The sequence below is a fragment of the Megascapheus bottae genome, chromosome 2 (genome assembly GCF_031878675.1).
Source record: "Megascapheus bottae isolate mThoBot1 chromosome 2, mThoBot2.hap1, whole genome shotgun sequence".
NCBI lineage: Eukaryota > Metazoa > Chordata > Mammalia > Rodentia > Geomyidae > Megascapheus > Megascapheus bottae.
In genome coordinates, this window is record NC_143510.1 from 47,446,698 (window position 1) to 47,468,236 (window position 21,539).

At 42.5% G+C, this 21,539-nt stretch overlaps 2 protein-coding genes across 6 annotated transcripts in view; both read right to left on the reverse strand.

Annotated features, from left to right (window-relative positions):
* Positions 1–9,872, reverse strand: part of Cers5 (ceramide synthase 5) — a 30,578-nt gene extending 20,706 nt beyond the window's left edge. The window contains exon 1 of one of the 2 annotated variants that reach the window (XM_090325597.1): positions 9,530–9,866. In XM_090325597.1, coding sequence (XP_090181723.1) covers positions 9,530–9,720 — 191 coding nt within the window. In that variant the 5' untranslated portion in view covers positions 9,721–9,866. Of the gene's footprint in view, positions 1–9,529 lie in introns of both variants that reach the window. The other variant, XM_090325605.1, reaches the window with a different exon arrangement.
* A 6,263-nt stretch (positions 9,873–16,135) lies between these two features.
* Positions 16,136–21,539, reverse strand: part of Lima1 (LIM domain and actin binding 1) — a 106,940-nt gene continuing 101,536 nt past the window's right edge. For all 4 annotated transcript variants that reach the window (XM_090325619.1, XM_090325614.1, XM_090325635.1 and 1 more), the window contains one exon: positions 16,136–18,801. In XM_090325619.1, the coding sequence (XP_090181745.1) occupies positions 17,787–18,801 (1,015 nt within the window). In that variant the 3' untranslated portion in view covers positions 16,136–17,786. The remainder of the gene's footprint in view (positions 18,802–21,539) is intronic.

The window sequence follows — 21,539 nt, forward strand, 5'->3', positions numbered from 1 at the left end:
TTCCATGATGAAAATACAACTGGGAAGTGTTAAGATAGAATGACTTGACCTATTTTTCTTGGTATGCACTTGAATAAAAAATATATTATTTCTAAGGGAGATAATAAGCCTTTGTTAATTATCTTTCTCTAAGAATGCTCCTTTTGTTCTTATCAGAGAAGTTCCTGAGGTTGAGACAAACAAATCACAAAATTGGCAATATCTATAACTGATTCCATTTTCAAAAATGACAAAAACTGGGCCAGGAGTTTGGCCTAGTGGTAGAGTGCTTGCTTAGCATGTACGAAGACTGGCAAGAAAACAAAACAAAACAAAACAAAAAACCTTTACATTCAAAGGCTAATGCTACTAAATATGGTGACATTGCCTGTAATCCTAGCTATTCTGAAAACTAAGATCTGAGGATCAAGGTTCAAAGCCAGCTCAGGTAGGACTAGTAAGACTCTTAACTCTACTATACTCTCAGAAAAAGTCAGAATTAGTACTATGGCGAAAAGTTGTAGAGTAAGTGGCTCAGGGACAACACCCAGGCTCTGAGTTCAAGCCCTAAGACCAGTAAAAGAGAACAAAAAAGGCGAATGGTTCTACATAGTTTTCACTCTCTGGGCTATTATCTGATGTACCAATAATATTTATTTTCTGAACCAATCATTTTAACCTTCAATTTACTTTTCAACTCCTCATATATACAGATAATAAACTTTTTGTTTGTTTGTTTGTTTTTGTCTGTCCTGGTGCTGGAACTCTGGGCTTGGGCGTTGTGCCTGAGCTCTTTAGCTCAAGGCTACCACCCTACTCCTTGAGCCACAGGACCACTTCTGGTTATCTGGATAATTGGAGGTAAAAGTCCATTGGGCTTTGGGGGCGAAAGTTTGGCCTAGTGGTAGAGTGCTTGCCTAGCATGCATAAAGACCCAGGTTCGATTTCTCAGTACCATATACATAGAAAAAGCCAGAAGAGGTGCTATGGCTCAAGTGGTAAAGCTCAAGCCTTGAGAAAGCCCAAAGCCAGTGGCAAGGCCTTGAGTTCAAGACCCAGGACTGGCAAAAAAAAATACACAGCCAGGTGGGGTGGCTCACACATATAATCCTAGCTACTCCAGAGGTGAGATCTGAAAATGACAGGTCAGAGCCACCACGGGCACCAAAGTCTGTGAGATTCCTATCTCCAATTAACCACCAGAAAACAGGAAGTGGCACTGTGGCTCCAGAGGTAGCGTAGGTAACCTTGAACTGAAGAGCTCAGAGACAATGCCCGGGCATAGAGTTCAAGTTCTACAACAGACAAACCAACAATAACAACAAAGGGGTCGGGAGTTTAGCCTAGTGGTAGAGTGCTTACCTAGCATGCATGGAGGTCCAGGTTCGATTCCTTGGTACCACATACATAGAAAAGGCTGGAAATGGTGCTGTAGCTCAAGTGGCAGAGCTCTAGCTTTGAGAAAGCCCTAGGACAGACCTCAGGCCCTGAGTTCAAGCCCCGGGACTGGCAAAAAACAAACAAACAAAAAAAACTTCCACGACAACAAAAACAGATTTAGTCATACATTTAATGAATTGCCATTAATGAAAAAGTAAGATTTGAAATCAGAACTTACTCCCTATTTCCACTGGCACCCTTAAACATGAGGGGACTGATTACAAGTGGGGCAGATGGTAATGTTGCCACCACTACTGGCACACAGTAATGTGTAAATAAGTTAAGAAATAGACATGGGGGAGAGATGGTACAGAAAACACTGACCAAATGGGGCAGTGTCCATGTTGCTACCAATCATTATGAAGTATGCACTCAAATTTGAAAGCCTAGATCAAGTTTCTTAACTGGTGTAACATGGCAAGTAACACAGTGAGGTATTGTTATATGGAGGCATTGATCTTGGCTCTTCATGTGGTGGGTTCACAGGCCAAGAACTTTTACCATCCTTCAGAGACCAAGAAATAATTGTAGGCCTAGTGCTGGTGGCTCAGAAAACCAAAACTGGTGCTGTGGCTCAAGTGGTAGAGCCCTAGCCTTGAGCTGAAGAGTGCAGGAACAACACCCAGGCCCAGAGTAAAAGCCCTACAACTGACCAAATGTCAGTGAGACACCACACTTACAAAAACAAAAAATTACTTTCTTCATACTTTTTTCTTTTTACCCCTAGTCCTGTGGCTTCAACTCAGGGCCTGGCATTGTCCTTGAGCATTTTCAAGGCCAGCACTCTGCCACTTGACCCACAGCACCAAGTCTGATTTTCTGTGTATGTAGTACCTAGGAATCCATTCCAGGGCTTAGGGCATGCTAGGCAAGCACTCTACCACTAGGCTATCCTCCCAGACCCTGCTTTCTTCATACTTTGTCTATACTTATTACACTGTATTTATTTATTTATTTATTTATTCACTCATTCATTTATCGTTGTGGTTCCTGGGGCTTGAACTCAGGGCCTTGGTGCTATCACTAAGTGTTTGCACTCAAGGCTAATGCTCTACCTTTATGAACCATAAGGCTACTTGCAATTTTTGAGCAGTTAATTGAAGATTAGAGTGTTAAAGACTTCCTCACCACTTCTGGTTTTTTGGTGATTAACTGGAGATAAGTCTCAGGGTTGGCTTTGAACTATGATCCTCAGATCTCAGCCTACTGAATAGCTAGGATTATAAGTGTGCGCCATTGCTGCTTATATTGTTTTTGTTGTTTGTTTTTGCCAGTCCTGGGACTTGAACTGAGAGCCTGAGCACTGTCCTTGGGCTTTCCTCTATCACTGGTGAAATCAAAAGAGTTATACCTTTCCTTTCCTATTCTATATGGAAGGTACAGATCTCACTTCTCTCCTTCATTAATCTCCTCTTTATTAAATCAGAAAGTGACTTCAACAAAAATATCAGACATATTTCTTTTTCAGTGACAAATATACTGTGTCTCCAGGGGTAAGTCTGGAACCTAAACTCAGACATGACAGTACTGAATTATCTGCAGAACATCCAACACCCACTGTGCAGAAAGAGTGGGAGAAAAGTTTTCCCAGAGAGACGATAGACTACAAAGGCTTCTGACCATCTGGAACTTATTAAGAGCTAAGCTTTTAGATAAGAGCAGGGTTATATGGCCATTTTTCCAATCTTACTCTGCTGGATCTGCAAACTTCATTGAACTCTGATTTACAGTTCAATGTCACTCAGCAGAATACCTTTAAGGACACAGTGGAATAGATTACATCCCTCATAATTGCTACAGCAATGACAATGTTTTCCAAGGTCTTTATCTGTCTGGCGAGCCACACTGCTGTGACAGCCAGCACAGATTTGAGAGGATGAATGTAGGTATGTCCGCAGGAAAAAAGCTCTTTCTTTACTTAGCAGAAGTGGAGGGAATAGGGGTACACAGGCAGTATGCAGTAGAAGTGGCAAGGCTTACAAGAGATTAAGAAGAAATTAGTAGTTAGGGAAGTGGCACTATGGCTCAAGGGGTAGGGCAGTAGCCTTGAGCTAAACAGCTCAGGGACAGCGCCTATGCCTATAGATCAAGTCCTACAACTGACCAAAAAAAAAAAAGAAATTAGTGATTAAGTAATGTACACAAGGACAGTGAGGCTCAAAGTAATAGAGAAAGGCTCTGAGAGCAAACTCAGCACCATCAATATAAAACAATAAAAATATGTGCAGGAAGACAGCAGGGTGGCTCACCCTGTAATCCTAGCTCCCAAGAGGCTGAGATCTGAAGATCCAGGTTAAAAGTCAGCCCAGACACAAAAGGACCTGAGACTCTTATCTCCAAATAACCCCAAGAAAATGAGAAGTGAGGCTTGGCTCAAGGGTAGGGTGGTAGCCTTGAGCAGAATTCAGGGACACTGCCTAGGCCCAGGGGTAGGGCGGTAGCCTTGAGCTGAAGAGCTCAGGGACAGCGCCCAGGCTGAGTCTAAGACCTATGACCCACGAAAATAAAAAAAAAAAATAAAAAATATGTGCAGGAGTTACTGCTCTTATTATCAGTTATATGACAGACTAGAAAACACTGTTTAGTCCAGGTAACTGAAGATAATATTGAGGGTGGGTACTGGCATCTCACACCTGTAATCCCAGCTACTCAGGAAAAAAGCTGGCAGTGGCACCATGGCTCAAGTGGTAGAGTATTAGCCTTGAGCAAAAGGCTATCAGGGACAGCAGGCCCTAGGAGGCCGGGAGCATGGCTTAATGATAGTGTGCTCACCTAACATGAAGGAAGCCCTGGGCTCTATTCCCTGGAACCACATACACAGAAAAAGCCAGAAGTGGCGCTGTGGCTCAAGTGGCAGAGTGCTAGCCTTGAGCAAAAAGTGTCCAAGGGCAGTGCTCAGGCCCTGAATTCAAGCCCTAGGACTGGCCAAAAAAAATAAATAAATAAATAAAGTATTGACAGGACTTTAGTGCTGGGAATGTGGCTAAGTGGTAGAGTGCTTACACAGTATCACATAAATAGAAAAAGCCAGAAATTGATATCTGGCTCACTTGGTAGAGTGCTAACCTTGAGCAAAAGAAGTTCAGGCACAGTGCCTAGGCCCTGAGTTCAAGCCCAGAACTGGTAAAAGAGAGAGAGGAGGGGCTTTAAACACTCCTATGAGGTATTTAAGTGATGAGAGAACAAGAATAATGACTATGCAGAATAAAAGTGCCTACTTCATTTATACATAATGTATAAATATATATTGCATGTATGTGCATGCTAGTATACTGGGACTTGAAATCAGGGCTTGGGTGTGGTCCCTAAGCTTTTTTGTTCAAAGCTGGCACTCTACTTCTTAAACTACAGCTCCACATGTGGCTTTTTGTGTGTGTGTGGTGAATCTGGGGACGAACTGGGCCTGAATGGCCTGGATGATGTCCCTGAGCTGTTGTGTTCAGGGCTATTATAACTCTCACACTTGAGCCACAGCTTTACTTCCAGTTTTTGTTTTGAATTAACCAATTAAAGATAAGAATATAAAAATCTCAGGGAAGGGATGGGCATGGGAGGGATGGGATAGAATGTTGAAAGTAATGATATTGATCAAGATATATCCATAAAAAATGATTACTCATAAATAGCCTTTTTTTTTTTTGCCAGTCCTGGCGGTTGTTGGACTCAGGGCCTGGGCATCATCCTTGAGATTTCTCATTGCTAGTAGTGCCCTACCACTTGAGCCACAGCACTTTTGGTTTCTTGGTTACCTGGAGACTCTTGTTAGTCCCATGAACTTTCCTGCGCAAACTAGTTTTTGAACTGTGATCCTGAGATCTCAGCCTCCAGAGTACCAGTGATTAGTGATTACAGGTGTGGGGCTTCAATCACTTGTTATTTACTTATGACATGCTATACCTAAGACTCAGTACATGGCATACAATCACCACAATATAATTGGCAACAGAGGCCACAAAGAAAAGTCTCAATTCTTTGATAGGTAATAACTGTCTCTATATAGGTTTTTTTCTGTTTTTTGTTTTTGCTGGGAATTGAACCCATAGCCTCACTGCATGTTAGGCAGGTACTGAGTTACAACCCTAAGTCCATTCTAGGGTTCTTTAGCAGAATAAATAGTTACTTAGATACAAACATTATTTTTGGTGAGATGATCTCCCAAGTCACCTCTATTAGATGAAACTGCAGTTCTCTAGGGACTATGACAGCAAAAAAAAAAAAAAAAAAAGATCAGGGTAGTTTATGAGCAGTAAGGGAAAGAATTGGAAGACTCCTAAAACAGTATGAACACATACCATTTATCAAGGGAGATAGATAACACTCATTAAATATAGTAACAAACCGAGACACCACTCAAACAAATGCAATCAAGAATAACATAATCATGGATTTTTTTCCCAATCTTTAAATGCTATGAACATCTGAAAGAAGTTAAGGAATAGAAAAAGTAGCTATATGATACAATGGAAGGAACACTGAGCTAGAGAAAATTACCTAAATCTTGGTTCTAGCTCCTTTAAAAAGTGAACATTCAGCAAGGCACTGGTAGCTCATGTCTGAGTTCAAGCCACATATGGGGGTGGGGGGAGATAGAGATAGTAAACACAACCCTTAGATCACTGCAAGTACTTTCTTTCTTTTCCTTTTTTTTTTTTTTAGGTCTGAGACCAGGTCTTGATTAACTTTTGTTCATTGGTTCTTTCTTTCTTTTTTTTTAAAAAATGTACATATTTATTTTTATTAAAGAATTTATTAACATTGATTTTTACATCATATTTCAAATGACATATTTAACAAACAAGTATTCAAGAAAGGAATCTCTATATACAATCACTGGCACTTAGATTTTAGAACATAATTAAAATTAGGCTGAGGGTTTATAGGATGAGTGAATGAGTAGCAGAGTAAGGGCCTGAAAATGCAAGCACTGTATGACTAAGCTACACGCTCAGCTCTATAGCTATAAGGTTATTTATTTATTTATTTATTTTTGCCAGTCCTGGGCTTGAGCTCAGGGCCTGAGCACTGTCCTTGGACTTTCTCAAGGCTAGAGCTCTACCACTTGAGCCTCAGCACCACTTCCGGCTTTTTTTTTTTCTATGTATGTGGTACGGAGGAATCGAACCCGGGACTTCATGCATGCTAGGCAAGCACTTTAGCCACTAGGCCAAACTCCCGGCCAGCTATAAGGTTATTTTTAAGACTCATTGTCTCTAAAAGGAAAGTCAGAGTTCTACCTCTTAGCATTCTATCAATACTATTTAAATTACCTCTAGAAACTAAATAGCTAGGATTTGATAATAGCTAGTAATTGATAAAATAAGAAAAGTACTGATTTTCTAATTTTTTCAAAGTTTATTTTTTCATTTGGGGGCTTGAACTTGGGTCCTGGGCACTGTTCCTGACACTCAAGGCCAAGACTCTACCAGTTGAGCCATAGCACAACCTCTGGTTTATTTTGCTTATGTGGTATTGTGGAATTGAATCCAGGGCTTCATGCATGTTAGGCAAACACTTTACCATTAAGCCACATTCCCAGTCTGGGAGTGGATATTTTCTTTCTTTCCTCTTCTGTTTGAGACAGTCTTACCACCTAGCCTAGGCTGGCCTCAAACTCAAGGCCCTCCTTCCTCAGCCTCCACAGGACTGAGTTACAGGTGGGGTCTCATGTAGTGCTTCAAAGAGTGGCTTTGTTTCCTTTATGGAAGACTAGCATACTAATGAAGAATTGGCAATTTAGCAGTCAGTTCAAATTATTTACTAAAATAGTACATCTAAAGGCAGAACAAAACAGCAAGACTTTGCAGCGCTAAGCTTTCCTAAGAGCAAACATGAAACAAAGTGCCTGTACTTACTAGCTAAGAAATATCATACTAGAATGCTTTCAGCTCAACGTTCCCATCCACACCAATTCCCCTGACACTGGAGCACCATAGAAACACTCAGATAGAATTCCCACAGGTAAAGTATCTCTGCCAGAGAATGTCTTCATCTGGGGGAACTCTTTGGAATCTGAAGAGATACATAAATTTATATATGAGTGTATATAAATAAGTAACAAGTATTCTGACCACTAACATGGTGGAAATTACAAAAATTGGTATATATCTATATTAAAGAGAATCTTTCCCTATGACAATTTGCTTCCTCCCCTACGTGAATTGTGGGTATACCTTTACAGTTTTATTTCCTTTCTCTTTCCAGCTCTAACATACACATACAAAGGAAAAGAATATCTGATCTAGTTTACTCCTAAGAGAGACAAGGAAAATACTTTTTAAAAATTGCAATGCTAAGTTTCTAAAGGGCCCAGAAAAGATATTTAAATCTTTGGGCTTCATTTACTTCAGTTAAAAATGCAGTGTGGGGCAGGGAGTTTGGCCTAGTGGTAGAGTGCTTGCCTGAAGACTTGGGTTTGATTCCTCAGTACCACACACATAGAAAGGCCAGTGGTGCTGTGGCTCAAGTGGCAGTTACATTCGTCAGGTAGTAGGTGCATTACTTCTCACACGTTGATACTCCTTCTCATGTTTTTGTCCCCATTTTCCTCTCTCCATCCCCTCCCAGTCATCTAAAAAATGCAGTTTTAAGCCGGGCGCAGTGGCTCACACCTGTAATCCTAGCTACTCAGTAGGCTAAGATCTGAGGATCATGGTTCAAAGCCAACACAGGTACTAGGGCACTAAAGTCATGAGAATCTTATCTCCAATTAATCACTAGAAAACGGAAGTGGCGCTGTGGCTCAGGGGGTAGGACAGTAGCCTTGAGCTGAAGAACTCAGGGACAACGCCCAGGCCCCAGAGCTCAAGGCCCATGAGTGATCAACAAAATAAAAAGTGAAATGGACTAAAGTTGAAGTGCAAAAATTAATCTCTTTTCCTGAAGTTTGAGTAAAGTCGATCAAAATCACTCAGTATCTATAAACCCACATTATAAAATCCTTCTTTTTTTTTTTGGTACAGATCCTGCTGCTTGAAGTCAAGGCTTGGGCTCTGTTCCTAAGCGTTTTTTTGTTTTGTTTTGCTTTGTTTTTTGCCAGTCCTGGGCTTGAGCTCAGGGCCTGAGCACTGTCCTTGGACTTTCTCAAGGCTAGAGCTCTACCACTTGAGCCTCAGCACCACTTCCAGCTTTTTTCTATGCATGTGGTACCGAGGAATCGAACCCAGGTCTTCGTGCATGCTAGGCAAGCACTCTACTACTAGGCCAAACTCCCACCCCCTAAGCATTTTTTGCTTAAGGTTAGCGCTCTACTACTAGAGCCACAGCTCCACTTTCCCAAATCTCCCTTATGATCTGCCACTCAAAGAATGGTGAAATCACTTTTTAACCAGAGCACATGGTGCATCGAAGTATGTTGCCATTCTATTAACCAGAGCACATGGTGGGACGAAGTATGTTGCCATTCTTCTAATCTCACTTGGAAGCTGGCTACACAAAGTAATCCTCTAAGTAAACCCTGAGATTTCAATCTTTTCCATGGACTATAGCAATCACCACCAAACTTTTAGGCCCTCCCAGCTGCTAATCAGACACTTACCCTAACTTTGGAAGCCTCAGGCTCCACCACGCCCTGGCCCCACAACCCTTCTCTGGTCTCACCGATAATTGTCCAGGAACCGACAAATCAGGGTTTGAGCTCAAACTACTCTTCAACTCTCAGAAATCTCAGGATTCTCACTAAGCTATGCCCCCTTCGCTTGAAGGGTGTAGTGTCCGCACTGACCCCTGCAGCTCCCAGAACCCCGAGCTCAGGCTAGCCTGGCGCCTTGCCGTTCCTCTGCCCGAGCTCACTCTCAACCTGTTTCCACCTCTGTAGGTTTCTCCACAATTGGGCGGCGGCCCCTGGGGCTCCCAGGAAACTCCAGGAGTTGAACTCGAGGGGTCCGGCGCTGCGCTCGAGCCGCACTCTTCTCAAACTCCGGTTCCGCACTAGGAGTCCACCTCCGCCGCTCGCCGAGCATCCCCGCCGCGGCGCGGGCTCCCCCAGACCCAGCTTCCGGGCTTTGCCCTCAGCTCTGCTTCCGGCCCTCGACCTCCGGTCCCGTGCAGCGCCCGGGCCCCCCGCCCTCCCCGGCCGCCCCCGGCCCTCCGCTCCGGCTCCGCCGGCTCTCACCGTTCGAAGAGCAGTCTCACGGAGAAGATGCCCGCCGCCAGCGGGTACACCGACAGGAGGTGCCGAGCGCGCGGGTAGTCGTCGCCCTGGCCTTCCAGGTCCGCCCAGCTCACGTTCTGAGGCAGCCAGAAGCGCTCGCTCCACAGCCAGCCCCATAGCAGGCCCAGGGATCCCACCACGGCTGTAGCCATCTTACGCCCGCCTCGCGGCCACCGCTGCCATAGCTTCGGCGGCCGCCACGGCCAACGGAACCGCTGGGAGGTAGCCCCGGGGCGGAGCCGGACCCGCAGCCACCTCCTTCCGGCCCCTTCTACTCTCCCGCACCGCCCAGCCCGCCTTCTCCACAGGGCCGGCCCCTTCACCGCCCATCTTGCCTCCGCGCCCCTCCGCCCGGCCCTCAAGCCATGGCCACGCCCCCACCCAGGCCACACCCCCGGCCCCCTCAAGGCACGACCACGCCCCTTCTGTCAAGGCCACCCTAAGGTCTTGGCCAAACCCTCCCGCCGCCGCCGCCGCCTCGCCTCCCTCCCACAGCCGGACCCCCACCCACAATCTCCTTTAACTCTGGCCCCGCCCTTTTTTGCTACAAGTCCGGACTAAGCCCTCTCTCTCTCTCTCTCTCTCCCTCCCTCCCTCCCTTCCTCCCTCCCTCTCTCTCTCTCTCTTTCTCCCCCCCTCCCCTCCCTTCCCGTCTCTCCTTCCCCCGCTTCTCCCCTTTCTTCCTCTCTCCTCCCCCCTTTCTCTTTCCTCTCTCTCTCCTCCACCCCCCCTCCTCTTGTAGCCACCACCACATCCCTATTTCAGGCCTAGTTCCTTTATGGGTACATTCCTCTTTCTCTGCACCGCTGATTCGAGTCCATTCCGGCTTCCAGACCGGCCATTCCTATGTTTTCATTTACAGCTTCTGTCCTGCCAGTCTAGCTTGTCATCTCATCAGGTACTATTTACTATTCCCTACCACAGGTATTCTTGTTACTCTCAATCTCCTCTTCCTTTCATACTCTTCCATATGTCCAACCACTTTCCCTGTTTTATTCTTTGAAAGTTACTGTCACACGGGGCACCAGTGGCTCCTGCCTGCATCCTAGCTACTAAAGAGGCCGAGATCTGAGGGTACGAGGTCCGAAGACAGCCCATGCAAGGAAGTCTGAAACTCAGAAAAAAAGCCAGAAATGGCGCTGTGGCTCAGGTGGTAGAGCACCAGCCTTGAGCAAAAGACGCTCAAGGATAGTGCCCAGGCCCTGGGTTCCCAGGACTGGCAAGGCAAAATGAAAAAAAGAAAGAAAGAAAAAGTTACCGTCAATTTTCTTTAAAGTAAAAAAATGGATTACGGATACACAGTTGGGATCCCCACATTTATAGGGGTGGAGGCAGATGCTAGACATAGGAGAATTGAGTTCGAGGTACACTTTGACTCCTTTTTTTTTGTCAGTGTAGGGCTTGAACCCAGGGCCTAGGTGAGGACTGTCCCCCAGCCTCTTTGTGTGCAAGGCTCTACTCCTGGAGCCGCAATGTCACAGCGACATTTTCGGCTTTTGAGTGGTTAACAGGGTGTGCATGAGCCACAATTGCCCCCCCCACTCCAATTCATGATCCTCCTACTTCACAAATAAGGGGATTAGAGTTGTACCACACCAAAACTGACTTCTATTTTCCTACTCATGTAAAAAAGGAAATGGAAGGAAGACAAGCAACATTAAGAGGGAGACACTAATAGGAAGTATGTAAAGGCAAATGAAAAATTAGTGATAGTCAGTGTGCCAGATACTGCACAAAACATTTGAACAGGTTATCTCACTCTTTCCTCCCATGTACTTGATACTATTTTATGGAGGAGTAAACTGAAGTCCAGAAAGGCTGAACAGCTTGTATGAGGTTATACTGATAAGAAATAGCTAGATTAGACTTGAGAACTCTGAGCATATTCTATTAATTGCTTTAAGTCTGTTTTGAAACTGAACATTGAACTTTATGTGTGAGTCCATAAAAATAAGGAAGGGAGCCATTCAGGAAATACTTTCAAAAGGCTATATCGTCCCTTAATTGCCTGAGAACCCTGAACCCTGTCTGTTAAAACATAGCTACAAAGTTAATTGCTAGAGGTTAACTAGAATAGTCTGAAAGAAACATTAAAAGAACTAACTCTACCTATGGTCTAAGGCAGATAAAGTAACTATAACTAAGGCATGTTTGCACCAGAATTAAGAGTTTGGGGGAGGCAGGGACTCAACCATTCCAGTAAATTTAAAACGTTTGGTCAGAACTTTTCAAATTTTGGCTTGCATCAATTCAGATATTAACTTGTCTCAAAAGGAGAGAAGGGAGATGTAAGTTTTCTGAGCTTCAGCAGAAACAGGAGACAGAGTAGGGCCCATGAACTTGAATATTTCCTTGTGTGTGTGTGTGTGTGTGTGTGTGTGTGTGTGTGTCGGGGTGGGGGGGAATCCTGGGGCTTGAACTTTGGGCCTGGGCACTGTCCCTGAGCATTTCAGCTCAAGGCTACTGCCCTACTCCTTGAGCCACAGTACCACTTCTGGTTTTTGTTTTTTGTTTTCCCCCTGCTAGTTAATTGGAGATAAGTGTCTCAAGGACTTTAGTGCCCAGACTAGCTTTGGACTGTGATCCTCAGATCTCAGCCTCTGGAGTAGATGGGATTACAGTCACTATGCCTGGCTTCTTTCCTTTTGTTTTACACTGGGGATTGAACCACACCTCAGGTGCTAAGACTGAAGATACATTTGTCCTTTCTAAGACTTTCATAGCTGCTAGACTTAGAGGTACTGCTTGAAGATACTTTCATCCAAACCAGCAATAGATTAAATAGTAACTACCTTAGATTTGAAAAGATGCATTTGAAAAGCAAGTCTGCTGGGCTGGGAATGTGACTTAGTGGTAGACTGTGGTGGAGTGCTTGCCTAGTATGCATAAAGCCTTGGGTTCCATTCCTCAGTACCACAAAAACAGAAAGGGCCAGAAGTGGCCTTGTGGCTCATCTGGTAGAGTGCTAGCCTTGAGGAAACAAAGCTCAGGGACAGTGCCCAGGCCTGGAGTTCAAGCCCCAGGACTGACCAAAAAGAAAAAAAAAAAGTAAGTCTGGTCTTATGGGAATTTACATTTGAACTCCAAGGAACAGATTTATCTTGGACTGAGATCCTATTCAAAATTCTATTTCCCTCAAAATGCTCTGTATCCAATTCTCAATCTCATGAAATATGTGCTTTAAGTAAAATAGGGCCTAGCACTTGTGGCTCACACCTATAACCCCTAGCTATTCAGGAGACTGAGGATATGAGGATCACAGTTCAAAGCCAGCTGGGACAGGCAAGGCCTTGAGGCTTTTATCTCCAATTAGCCACCAGAAAAGTGGAAATGGTGCTATGGTTCAAAGTTGTAGGGTTCTAACACTCCCTAAGGGGCTTTGGGTAGGAGCTAAGCATTGTTAAGGATCATTGTACCATTTTACAAAGTCAGCCTGGACAAGAGACTCTTATTTCAAATCAAACACACACACACACACACACACACACACACACACACACACACACACAAGCTAGGTGCTGGTGGCTCATGCCTACAGTCTTAGCTACTCAGAAAGCTGATATTTGAGGATTACAATTTGAAGCTAGATTGGGTAGGAGACTTTTTCTTTTTTTCTTTTTTGCCAGTCCTGGGGTTTGAATTGAGTTTGGGCACTCCCTGAGCTTCTTTTGCTCAAGGCTAGCACTCAACCACTTGAGTCAGACAGCCACATCTGGTTTTTTCTATGATATTAAGGTACAGAACCCAGGATTTCATGCATGCTAGGGAAGCGCTCTACTACTAAGCCACATTCCCAGCCAGGATAGGAGACTCTTATCTCAATTAATCACCAAGATACCAGAAGTAGAGCTATGGCTCAAGTAGTAGAGTGCTACTAGCCTATTGCAGAAAAGCTCATAGACAATGCCTAGACTCTTAAGTGCAAACACCAGGACTAGCACAAAAACAAAAAGCTAGAAGTTGAGTATCAGCCTTGAATGAAAAAGCTAAGGGACAGTGCTCAGGCCCTGGGTTCAAGCAAGTACCAGCCAAACAAAGGAATGGTTTCTTTGTTTGCCGGTCCTGGAGCTTGAACTCAAGGCCTGGGCTCTGTCCCTGAGTTCTTGATGCTCAAGGCTAGTGCTCTATCATTTAAACCACATCACTACTTCCAGCTTTTTCTTTGTCTGTGGAATCAAGGAATTGAACCGAGGGCTTTGTGCATGCTAGGCAAGCATTCTACCACTAGGCCACGCTCCAGGCCAAAGGTCTTATTGTAAGCATCCTTTAATGTTTACTTTCTCTTCAAATCAAGGTATTGCCTCCAACCCGTCTGACCTTTTATTGGCAGTTGTGCTTAGCTGCTTTGTGATGGAAGCTGGCATCTAACCAGACAGTCATCATGACATGTTTAAATGCTTTAAACATTTTCATAGATACTTTGAGGAAGCTACACTCTATCTGCAATCCTGTAATCTGATGCTGCTCAATCACAACTGCTTCAAGCAACTTGCATTGGCTTTGGAAAGCTCCACTAAAGACAAATTAACTTTTAGATGACCTTGCTCATCCAGGAGTTATTCTTAGTATAGGAGGTAGGAGCATCACCCCAGTGACTCAGTTAAAAGCATGTTATTGGGGTAACTTGAGGCTTGTGATTGGTCCTTATGCATATTTGGTTCATGTAAGGCTTGTGATTGGTGGAAGTGGAATCTATTCATATGCAAGACTGTGATTGGGGGTATTATTAAATATAAGCATAATATGATGCTCTTCTGGCCATTTAAGCAAGCTATTTGCTGATTGTTTGGGGTTAGTTTGGGAGGTTTCTCTCTTGTTCATTAACTCCCAGGTGTTACAATATTAGTCCCCAAATAAAGGCTTTTGCAGAAAGGTTTTTTTCTCTACTAGTGGTCTTTATTGCAGCTAAAGTAGTCTGAGCTGCTTGTACAAAAAACAAAACCAAGAAAACCACACCCCCTCTGCCTCCCCACAACAAAAGCTTCTGGAACATCCAGAAGCAACAGCAAAAGGAGGCTGCTGAAGAATTTCAGAATCATCAAAAGCTAACCCTTAAACTCAAAGCTCTGAGCTGTTATACTAGGAGGTAGCTGCTGGTTGGTCCCAAGTTGGTCCTTTTTCCTGATTTCTTACCAGAAAAAACCTTATTGTCACCACTGACATAAGTTCAAACAAGGTTGCTTTCATTGAGAGAACACAAAGGAAATGATTACCATTTTTTTGTTTAGTTTTGAAAACTAATATCTAGAGATATTTGTGCCATTTGGTCTTCTCTTATACAAGGAAGTCCTATTATAAACTGAACTTGGAGCTATCCTTTGTTTCTGTTCTTGACCTTTGCAGTAATGAACAAATCTAGCTCATCACTTGAAAAGTGTAGGAAAGGCTTCTAAAGGTAATCTTATCCTTAAAGAACCTGATAGATGGTAACATACTCAACTGATAACCCAGAGGTACTCAGACTTTTTTTCTTTTTCTTTTTGCCAGTCCTAGGCTTGAGCTCAGGGCCTGAGCACTGTCCTTGGGCTTTCTCAAGGCTAGAGTTCTACCACTTGAGCCTCAGCACCACTTCCGGCTTTTTTCTATGTATGTGGTACCGAGGAATTGAACCCGGGCCTTCGTGCATGCTAGGCAAGCACTCTACCACTAGGCCAAACTTCCGGCCCCCTCTTTTCTTTTTTTTTTTTTTTTTTAATTAAGTCAGGGGCCAGGAGTTTGGCCTAGTGATAGAATGCTTACTTAGCGTGCAATTGCTTGATACCGCATACATAGAAAAACCAGAAGTGGTGCTGTGGCTCAAGTGGTAGAACTCTAGCCTTGAGGAAAGTCCAAGGACAGTGCTCAGGCCCTGAGCTCAAGCCTAGGTCTGACAAAAAAAAAAAAAAAATCGATGATGGGATATATACTCTATAGACATAAATTGATATGTATCTATGACATACAAACCCTCAGCTTAATTTTAATTATGTTCTAAAATCTATGTGCCAGTGATTGCATATAGAGATTCCCTTCTTGAATGTTTGTTAAACACGACATTTGAAATGATGTAAAAATCAGTGTTAATAAACTCTTAAAAAAAATCACATTTCAACTTCACTTCTGAAACAAGCTTCTTCAATTGTAGCAGTTGCCCCTACAGAAGAAATTAAATAAAAAATGTCTCCACTCAAAAAAAAAAAATCCATCTTCAGCAGAGATTTGCAAATTCTATTTAACATGCTAAGCCTAATTATAAAGTGAATTGATAAATGTTAAATACAATAAGCAGCAAAAAACAAGGAAAGAATAAAGAAAGCACCAGACTTTGAATTGGTAAAACAAACAGCTCTTTCTGAAAGCACACTCCAATTCTCTCGCCAAATTGTTTGCAATTTTGCAAATTTGTCTTTCTTCAGGGAAGAAAATCCAAGATCAGCCCAATACCACCACTAAGTGGTGAAATGTATTCATAGCAATCTCTTCTTCCAAAATAGTCATATTTGCTTCTTGACAAACTGCAAAAAAGGTCTTCAGACTGTAATGATGTAAGAGTAATAATCATGGAAAAACAACATGGAAAAATTTAAATGTAATTAAAAGCTTTATTGAATAAAAATGTTTCAGACTAAGCAAGACTACAAGAAAGCAGAATACATCCCTAAAAAATATTACAGCTAAGTCCCCACAAATGCAGAAAAGCCTATTCCTTAAAATACCTCTCCCTCCAATACATATGATTTGGAATATTATGTACAGCAAATGTACTCAAGGTAATAATTCTTCAAAGCCATAATTTTAGAGAAAACTATCTTCCCCCAAAGGCCTAATTTCATCCTCTGTATAGTACTTGCTATAAAAGTCAATATGCTTCAGAGCTATACAAGCTTAAAAATTAGTGTCTAAAAAAACGGACATCATTAGTGTTTCGAGGTCTGAGTTCAAATGACTTAAGGCAGTTGTTAGTCCTCTTTTTTTTTTTTTTAAGTTGGTCCTGGGCACTGTCCCTGAGCCTCTTTGTACTCAGGGCTAATGCTCTACTATTTAAGGCACAGCACTACTTTCAGGTTTGTTTTTGTTTTTTTTTTTTTTAACTCTAGGCCTGGGCGCTGTCCCTGAGCTCTTCAGCTCAAGGCTACTGCTCTACTTCTTGAGCTATAGTGTCACTTCCCATTTTCTGGTGGTTAAATGGAGATAGGAGTCTCACAGACTTTAGTGCCTCAGTGCCCGAGCTGGCTTTGAACTGTAATCCTCAGATCTCAGCCTCCTGAGTAGCTAGGATTACAGGCATGAGCCACCGCTCCCTGCTTACTTTCAGGTTTTTCTGAGTAGGCTTTTGGAGCTAAACATCTCAGACTTTTCCTGCCTGGACTGGCTTCAAACCACGATCCTCAGATCTCAGCCTCTAGGTAGATAGATTTACAGGTATGAGCCACTGGTACCCAGCCTTTGAACTCATTTTACCCTAGTATGGAGCATGGTGATCAATGATCTAAAAAGCCTTAAAAAATCAGCTGTTCTGTAAACTGTGAGAAGCACAGACATTACCATGGATGAAAGCATAGCTAATTGGGTAACAATGAATCTCTTCAAGCACCAAAGCATTTTGGTTGGCTTTTAATTGTCTCAAAAGGTGCTCTATAAAGGTAATATATTATACTCAATAAAATCAAGATGTAGGGAGCAGGATGCAAGGCAATAAATTTACCATATATATATCAGAATAAGAAAATTAACTCAAAAAATTTAAAAGACTAAATATTTGATCTCTTAATATTGAATACTAGAAGAAAAGCGGAACTCATTTTCAAAGTATACAAACTATGCCCTTTATAGTAAAGTGCCTTCAGTCAAAACTTTCAGATTTCTATTTTTTTGTTTGTTCTCTAATTCCACAATAGCATTTGTAGTGTAAAAATGTACTACTAATTATATCTCTATTTTAATATTAGCTTTAGAGAATATTACTTTTAGTGGAATCTGGACTGTATTTGTTGAAATATTTCTGTTTATAAAGACTTATGCATATCTTAACTGCATGGAGGATCTCAAGCAATATTATCTCCAGCATTTCGAATTGGTTCACTTAAGCTGCTATATTGTGTTTTTCTTGTAATAGAAGGAATTTGTTCCAAAAGGATAGGTCATGCTAAGATAGATAATTTTGTGCTTCACTTTGATAAAGGGCAGGTTGCTCACTAACACTAATATGAATTTAAGGCTCAGTACCCATTGTAAGTGGTCATTCTTCATCCTCATCTTCATCATAGTACCGGTTTCTCTTTATCTGCTCCTCTACAGAGAGCTCTTCAACCACTTCTCCATCCCAGAACCCCACATCCTGGGACCTCTGGTTCTTCATAGTGAATTCCTTCGTGCAAGTGTTGTCTATAACACTGGACCAATTTGGAGACTTGGGCTCTAGTGGAGACTGCTGTTTGAAGAGATGGCTATCATCTTCATCTACATCTAGATTTGTACCATTTTCTATGAAATTCTCACTTCCCATCTCAAAACTATGACTTTCCTTACTTCTCTTCCCTGTTTCCTCTCCTGTAAATTCTGTGTCTTGCAAGGTTGCTTTCCCCACACTTCCATTTTCCTCTAAAACCCTGGTACTTTCCACCTGTTTCCTCTCTGTTACTACCCCTCCTGTGAACTCCTCATTCTGCTCTGACATGCTCAAACCCTTCCTTCTGGGTAGGGACAACGTTGTTGGGCTCTTGACAGAAGACGTTCGGAATGAAGCTGCTACAGTAAAGGGACGGCTTCTTTCCTTCAGTGAAGAAGACCGTCTTAGCTTCTTGAGATCTAGATCTACATCTTCAGGAACTTCTGGCTTGCTGATTTCATCCTCAGGAGGCCATTTGGGCTTGAATACTTTGATTCCTTCCTCCAAGACACTTCCGGAACTGCTCAGTTCAGTTGGGGGTGGCCAGGCAATCTTTAACTTCTTCGTTTCAGCAGGTTTGTCTTCCTTCTCCCTCTGAGAGGAGGCCTTGGCTTCCATACTTGCAGCCAGCACACCTACCTTAGCAATAGGGGCATCTTCTACCCCTGGGCTCTGAAGAGTTTCCCCTGCATTTGGAAGCTGGGATGGTCTCTCTAAAGTCTCTCCATTTTCACTTTTGCTTGCCCACAGATCCTTGTGTGGTCTATGCCCAAAGCCTTCATCATAGTTGCCTTTAGATTTAAAGAGTTGATTGAAGTGAGGCTTACAATAGATTCTCCCATGCAAAGATGCATATGTTCCCAGACTGTCATAAAAAATAACATGAAGTTAGCAAAACTCCACACTCTCATCTGCATCTTCAAGCTAAAATCTGGCATCATCAGTATTTTGAGAAGATACAAAGTGGGAAAAATATCTTTAAAAGCACACCAGTGACCTAGGATTCCCTATCACTTTTTAAGTATATTTAGTTATTTTTACCTTGAAGACTAAAGATTCACAAATCATTCTTCTGCCTGCAAGGGATCTCCATTTACAAATGATTTTACTCACTTTTATTTTTTTCCAGTCCTGAGGCTTGAACTCGGGATCTGGGAACTGCCCAGACTAGCGCTCTACCACTTTTAACCACAGCACCACTTCTGGCTTTTTCTATGTATGTGGTGCCAAGGAATGGAACCCAGGGCTTCATGAATGCTAGGTAAGCCGTCTACCTATTAGGCCACACTTCCAGGCCTTTGTTCACCATTGTTAAAGTTTTTAAAAATTAACTTTTTTCAGAATGTCTTTCCTAGGTAATCCTACCTGACTAGCTCTGGTCATATACTTCCTTAGTATTTCTAACCTGTACCTACTTAGAATGATATTACTTTGTAAAAATCTAAGACTTTTTCCTTCTTATTTGTGCTATAATATAAATGCTACAAGAATGGATATAACATTTTACAAGTAGCTGGCATGCAACAGTTACTACGATTGAATAAAAGTAATAGAACAGTGAATAGTCGGTAAGAGGTGTATCTTACCCGACCCCAGTGCTGAACAAATCTTTAGATTTTTCTCTCATATTTACTTCAAAAATTTATAAAATGACAACATTTCTCCATCAAAAATGTGTTTGAAGTAAAAAAAATTCAGTGTGCAGAAAAAGAGCTAAAAAATAGAAGTCACAGAAGCAGTTTGGCTTAATTTAACATAAGGCAGTTATCTAGCTGGAGTTACTCAACAATTTGTCTAGCAGTAGTGTGGTAACTATCCCCTCAGCGACCAGCACATGCTAGGATACCTTTCAATAGTGTTTTAGAAAAGCTGTTTGGTCTGGAAGGAAAGATAGAAAAAGTGATGTTTGGGGTTACTTCCTCCTTTACGACTGTACAACTGAATTTAGTTAAAAGTAATATTTCATGGGGCCGGAAGTTCACCATGGTAGAGTGCTCGCCTAGCATACATGGAGGTCCAGGTTTGATTCCTCAGTACCACATACGTAGAAAGAAGTTTGAAGTGGAGCTGTGGCTCAAGTGGTAGAGCTTTAGCATTGAGAAAGCCCAATGACAGTGCTCATTCCCTGAGTTCAAGCCCCAGGACTGGCAAAAAAAAAAAAAAAGTAATATTTCAAAGTGGGTACCCGTGCCTCACACCTGTAATCCCAGCTATTTAGGATGCTGAGATATGAGGATTGCAGATCAAAACCAGTCCAGATAGGAAACTCTGTAAGACTCTATCTCAAATAAACTACTCAAAAATTGCTCAAAAAACCCCCCCAAAACCAGAAGAAGTTGCTCGCCTAGTATTCACGGAGGTCGATTCCTCAGTAGCACATATATACAAAAAGCTGGAAGTGGTGCTGTGGTTCAAGTGGTAGAGCTCTGGCCTTGAGAGCACCCATATTACATCTTTTTCTTTTAGCTACTTAGAAAAAATATATATATAAAATGATTAATTCCTTAGAAATAAAAACAATTCAGCAACCTAGAGAAAAATATAGGCTTTTCAAGGGCTAAGATGACTGTTACTATTACTTTGGAGTAAGGGCTCAGGCAAATAACTTTTGGGCTTTCTTTCTTTTTTTTTCATGGGTTATGGGGCTTGAGCTCGGCCTGGGTGCTGTTCCTGAGCTCTTCAGCTCAAGGTTACTGCCCTACTGTTGGGCCTGGGCGGTGTCCCTGAGTTCTTCAGCTTAAGGCTACCACCTTACCCTTGAGCCAAGCCGCACTTTTCATTTTCTAGAGGTTAACTGGAAGTAAGAGTCTCAGGTCCTTTTGTGTCTGGGCTGGCTTTGAACCTTGATCCTCAGATCTCAGCCTCCTGAGTTGCTAGGATTACAGGTGTGAGCCACCACATGGTACTCCACACTCAGCTCGGGCTTTCTTAACTTTATGATTCAATGATACCAAGAGAAACATTCTACTAAAGTAGGTCATAAGAGGGTTTTCTTAGCCAGGCACGGTGGGTCACTTGTAATCCTAGCTACTCAGGAGGCTGAGAACTGAGGATCGAGATTCAAAGCCAGCCCAGGCACTAAAGTCTATCCATAAGACTCATGTCCAATCAACCACTAGAAAAATGGAAGTGGCACTGTGGTTCGAGGGGTAGGGTGTTAGCCTTGAGCTGAAGAGTTCAAAGATAGCGCCCAGGCCTAGAGTTCAAGCCTCACAACTGACAAAAAAAGTTTTTCTTGCAATTCATATAATTTAAGCTTCAGTTCTAACATGTAAATAAACAAATAAAGAAGTCCAAAACACCATTATCATTTGATAGGAAAGACTGGTCACTAAATAGTACTTTTTACTTTATTTGGGGACTCCCATTTAATATCATTAGCATAAACAGATAGCTCCTGTCTATAAATATGCTTGTTACTCAGGAAGCTGAGATCTGAGGATTATGATTTGAAGCCAGCCCAGGCAGAAAAGTCTGTGACTCTTTAATAAATTACCAAAGAAGCCAGAAATGGAGTTGTGGCTCAAGTAGTACAGTGCTAGCAGTAAGGAAAAGAAGCTCAGGGACAGGGACAGTGTCCAGGTCCTGAGTACAAGCTCAGGA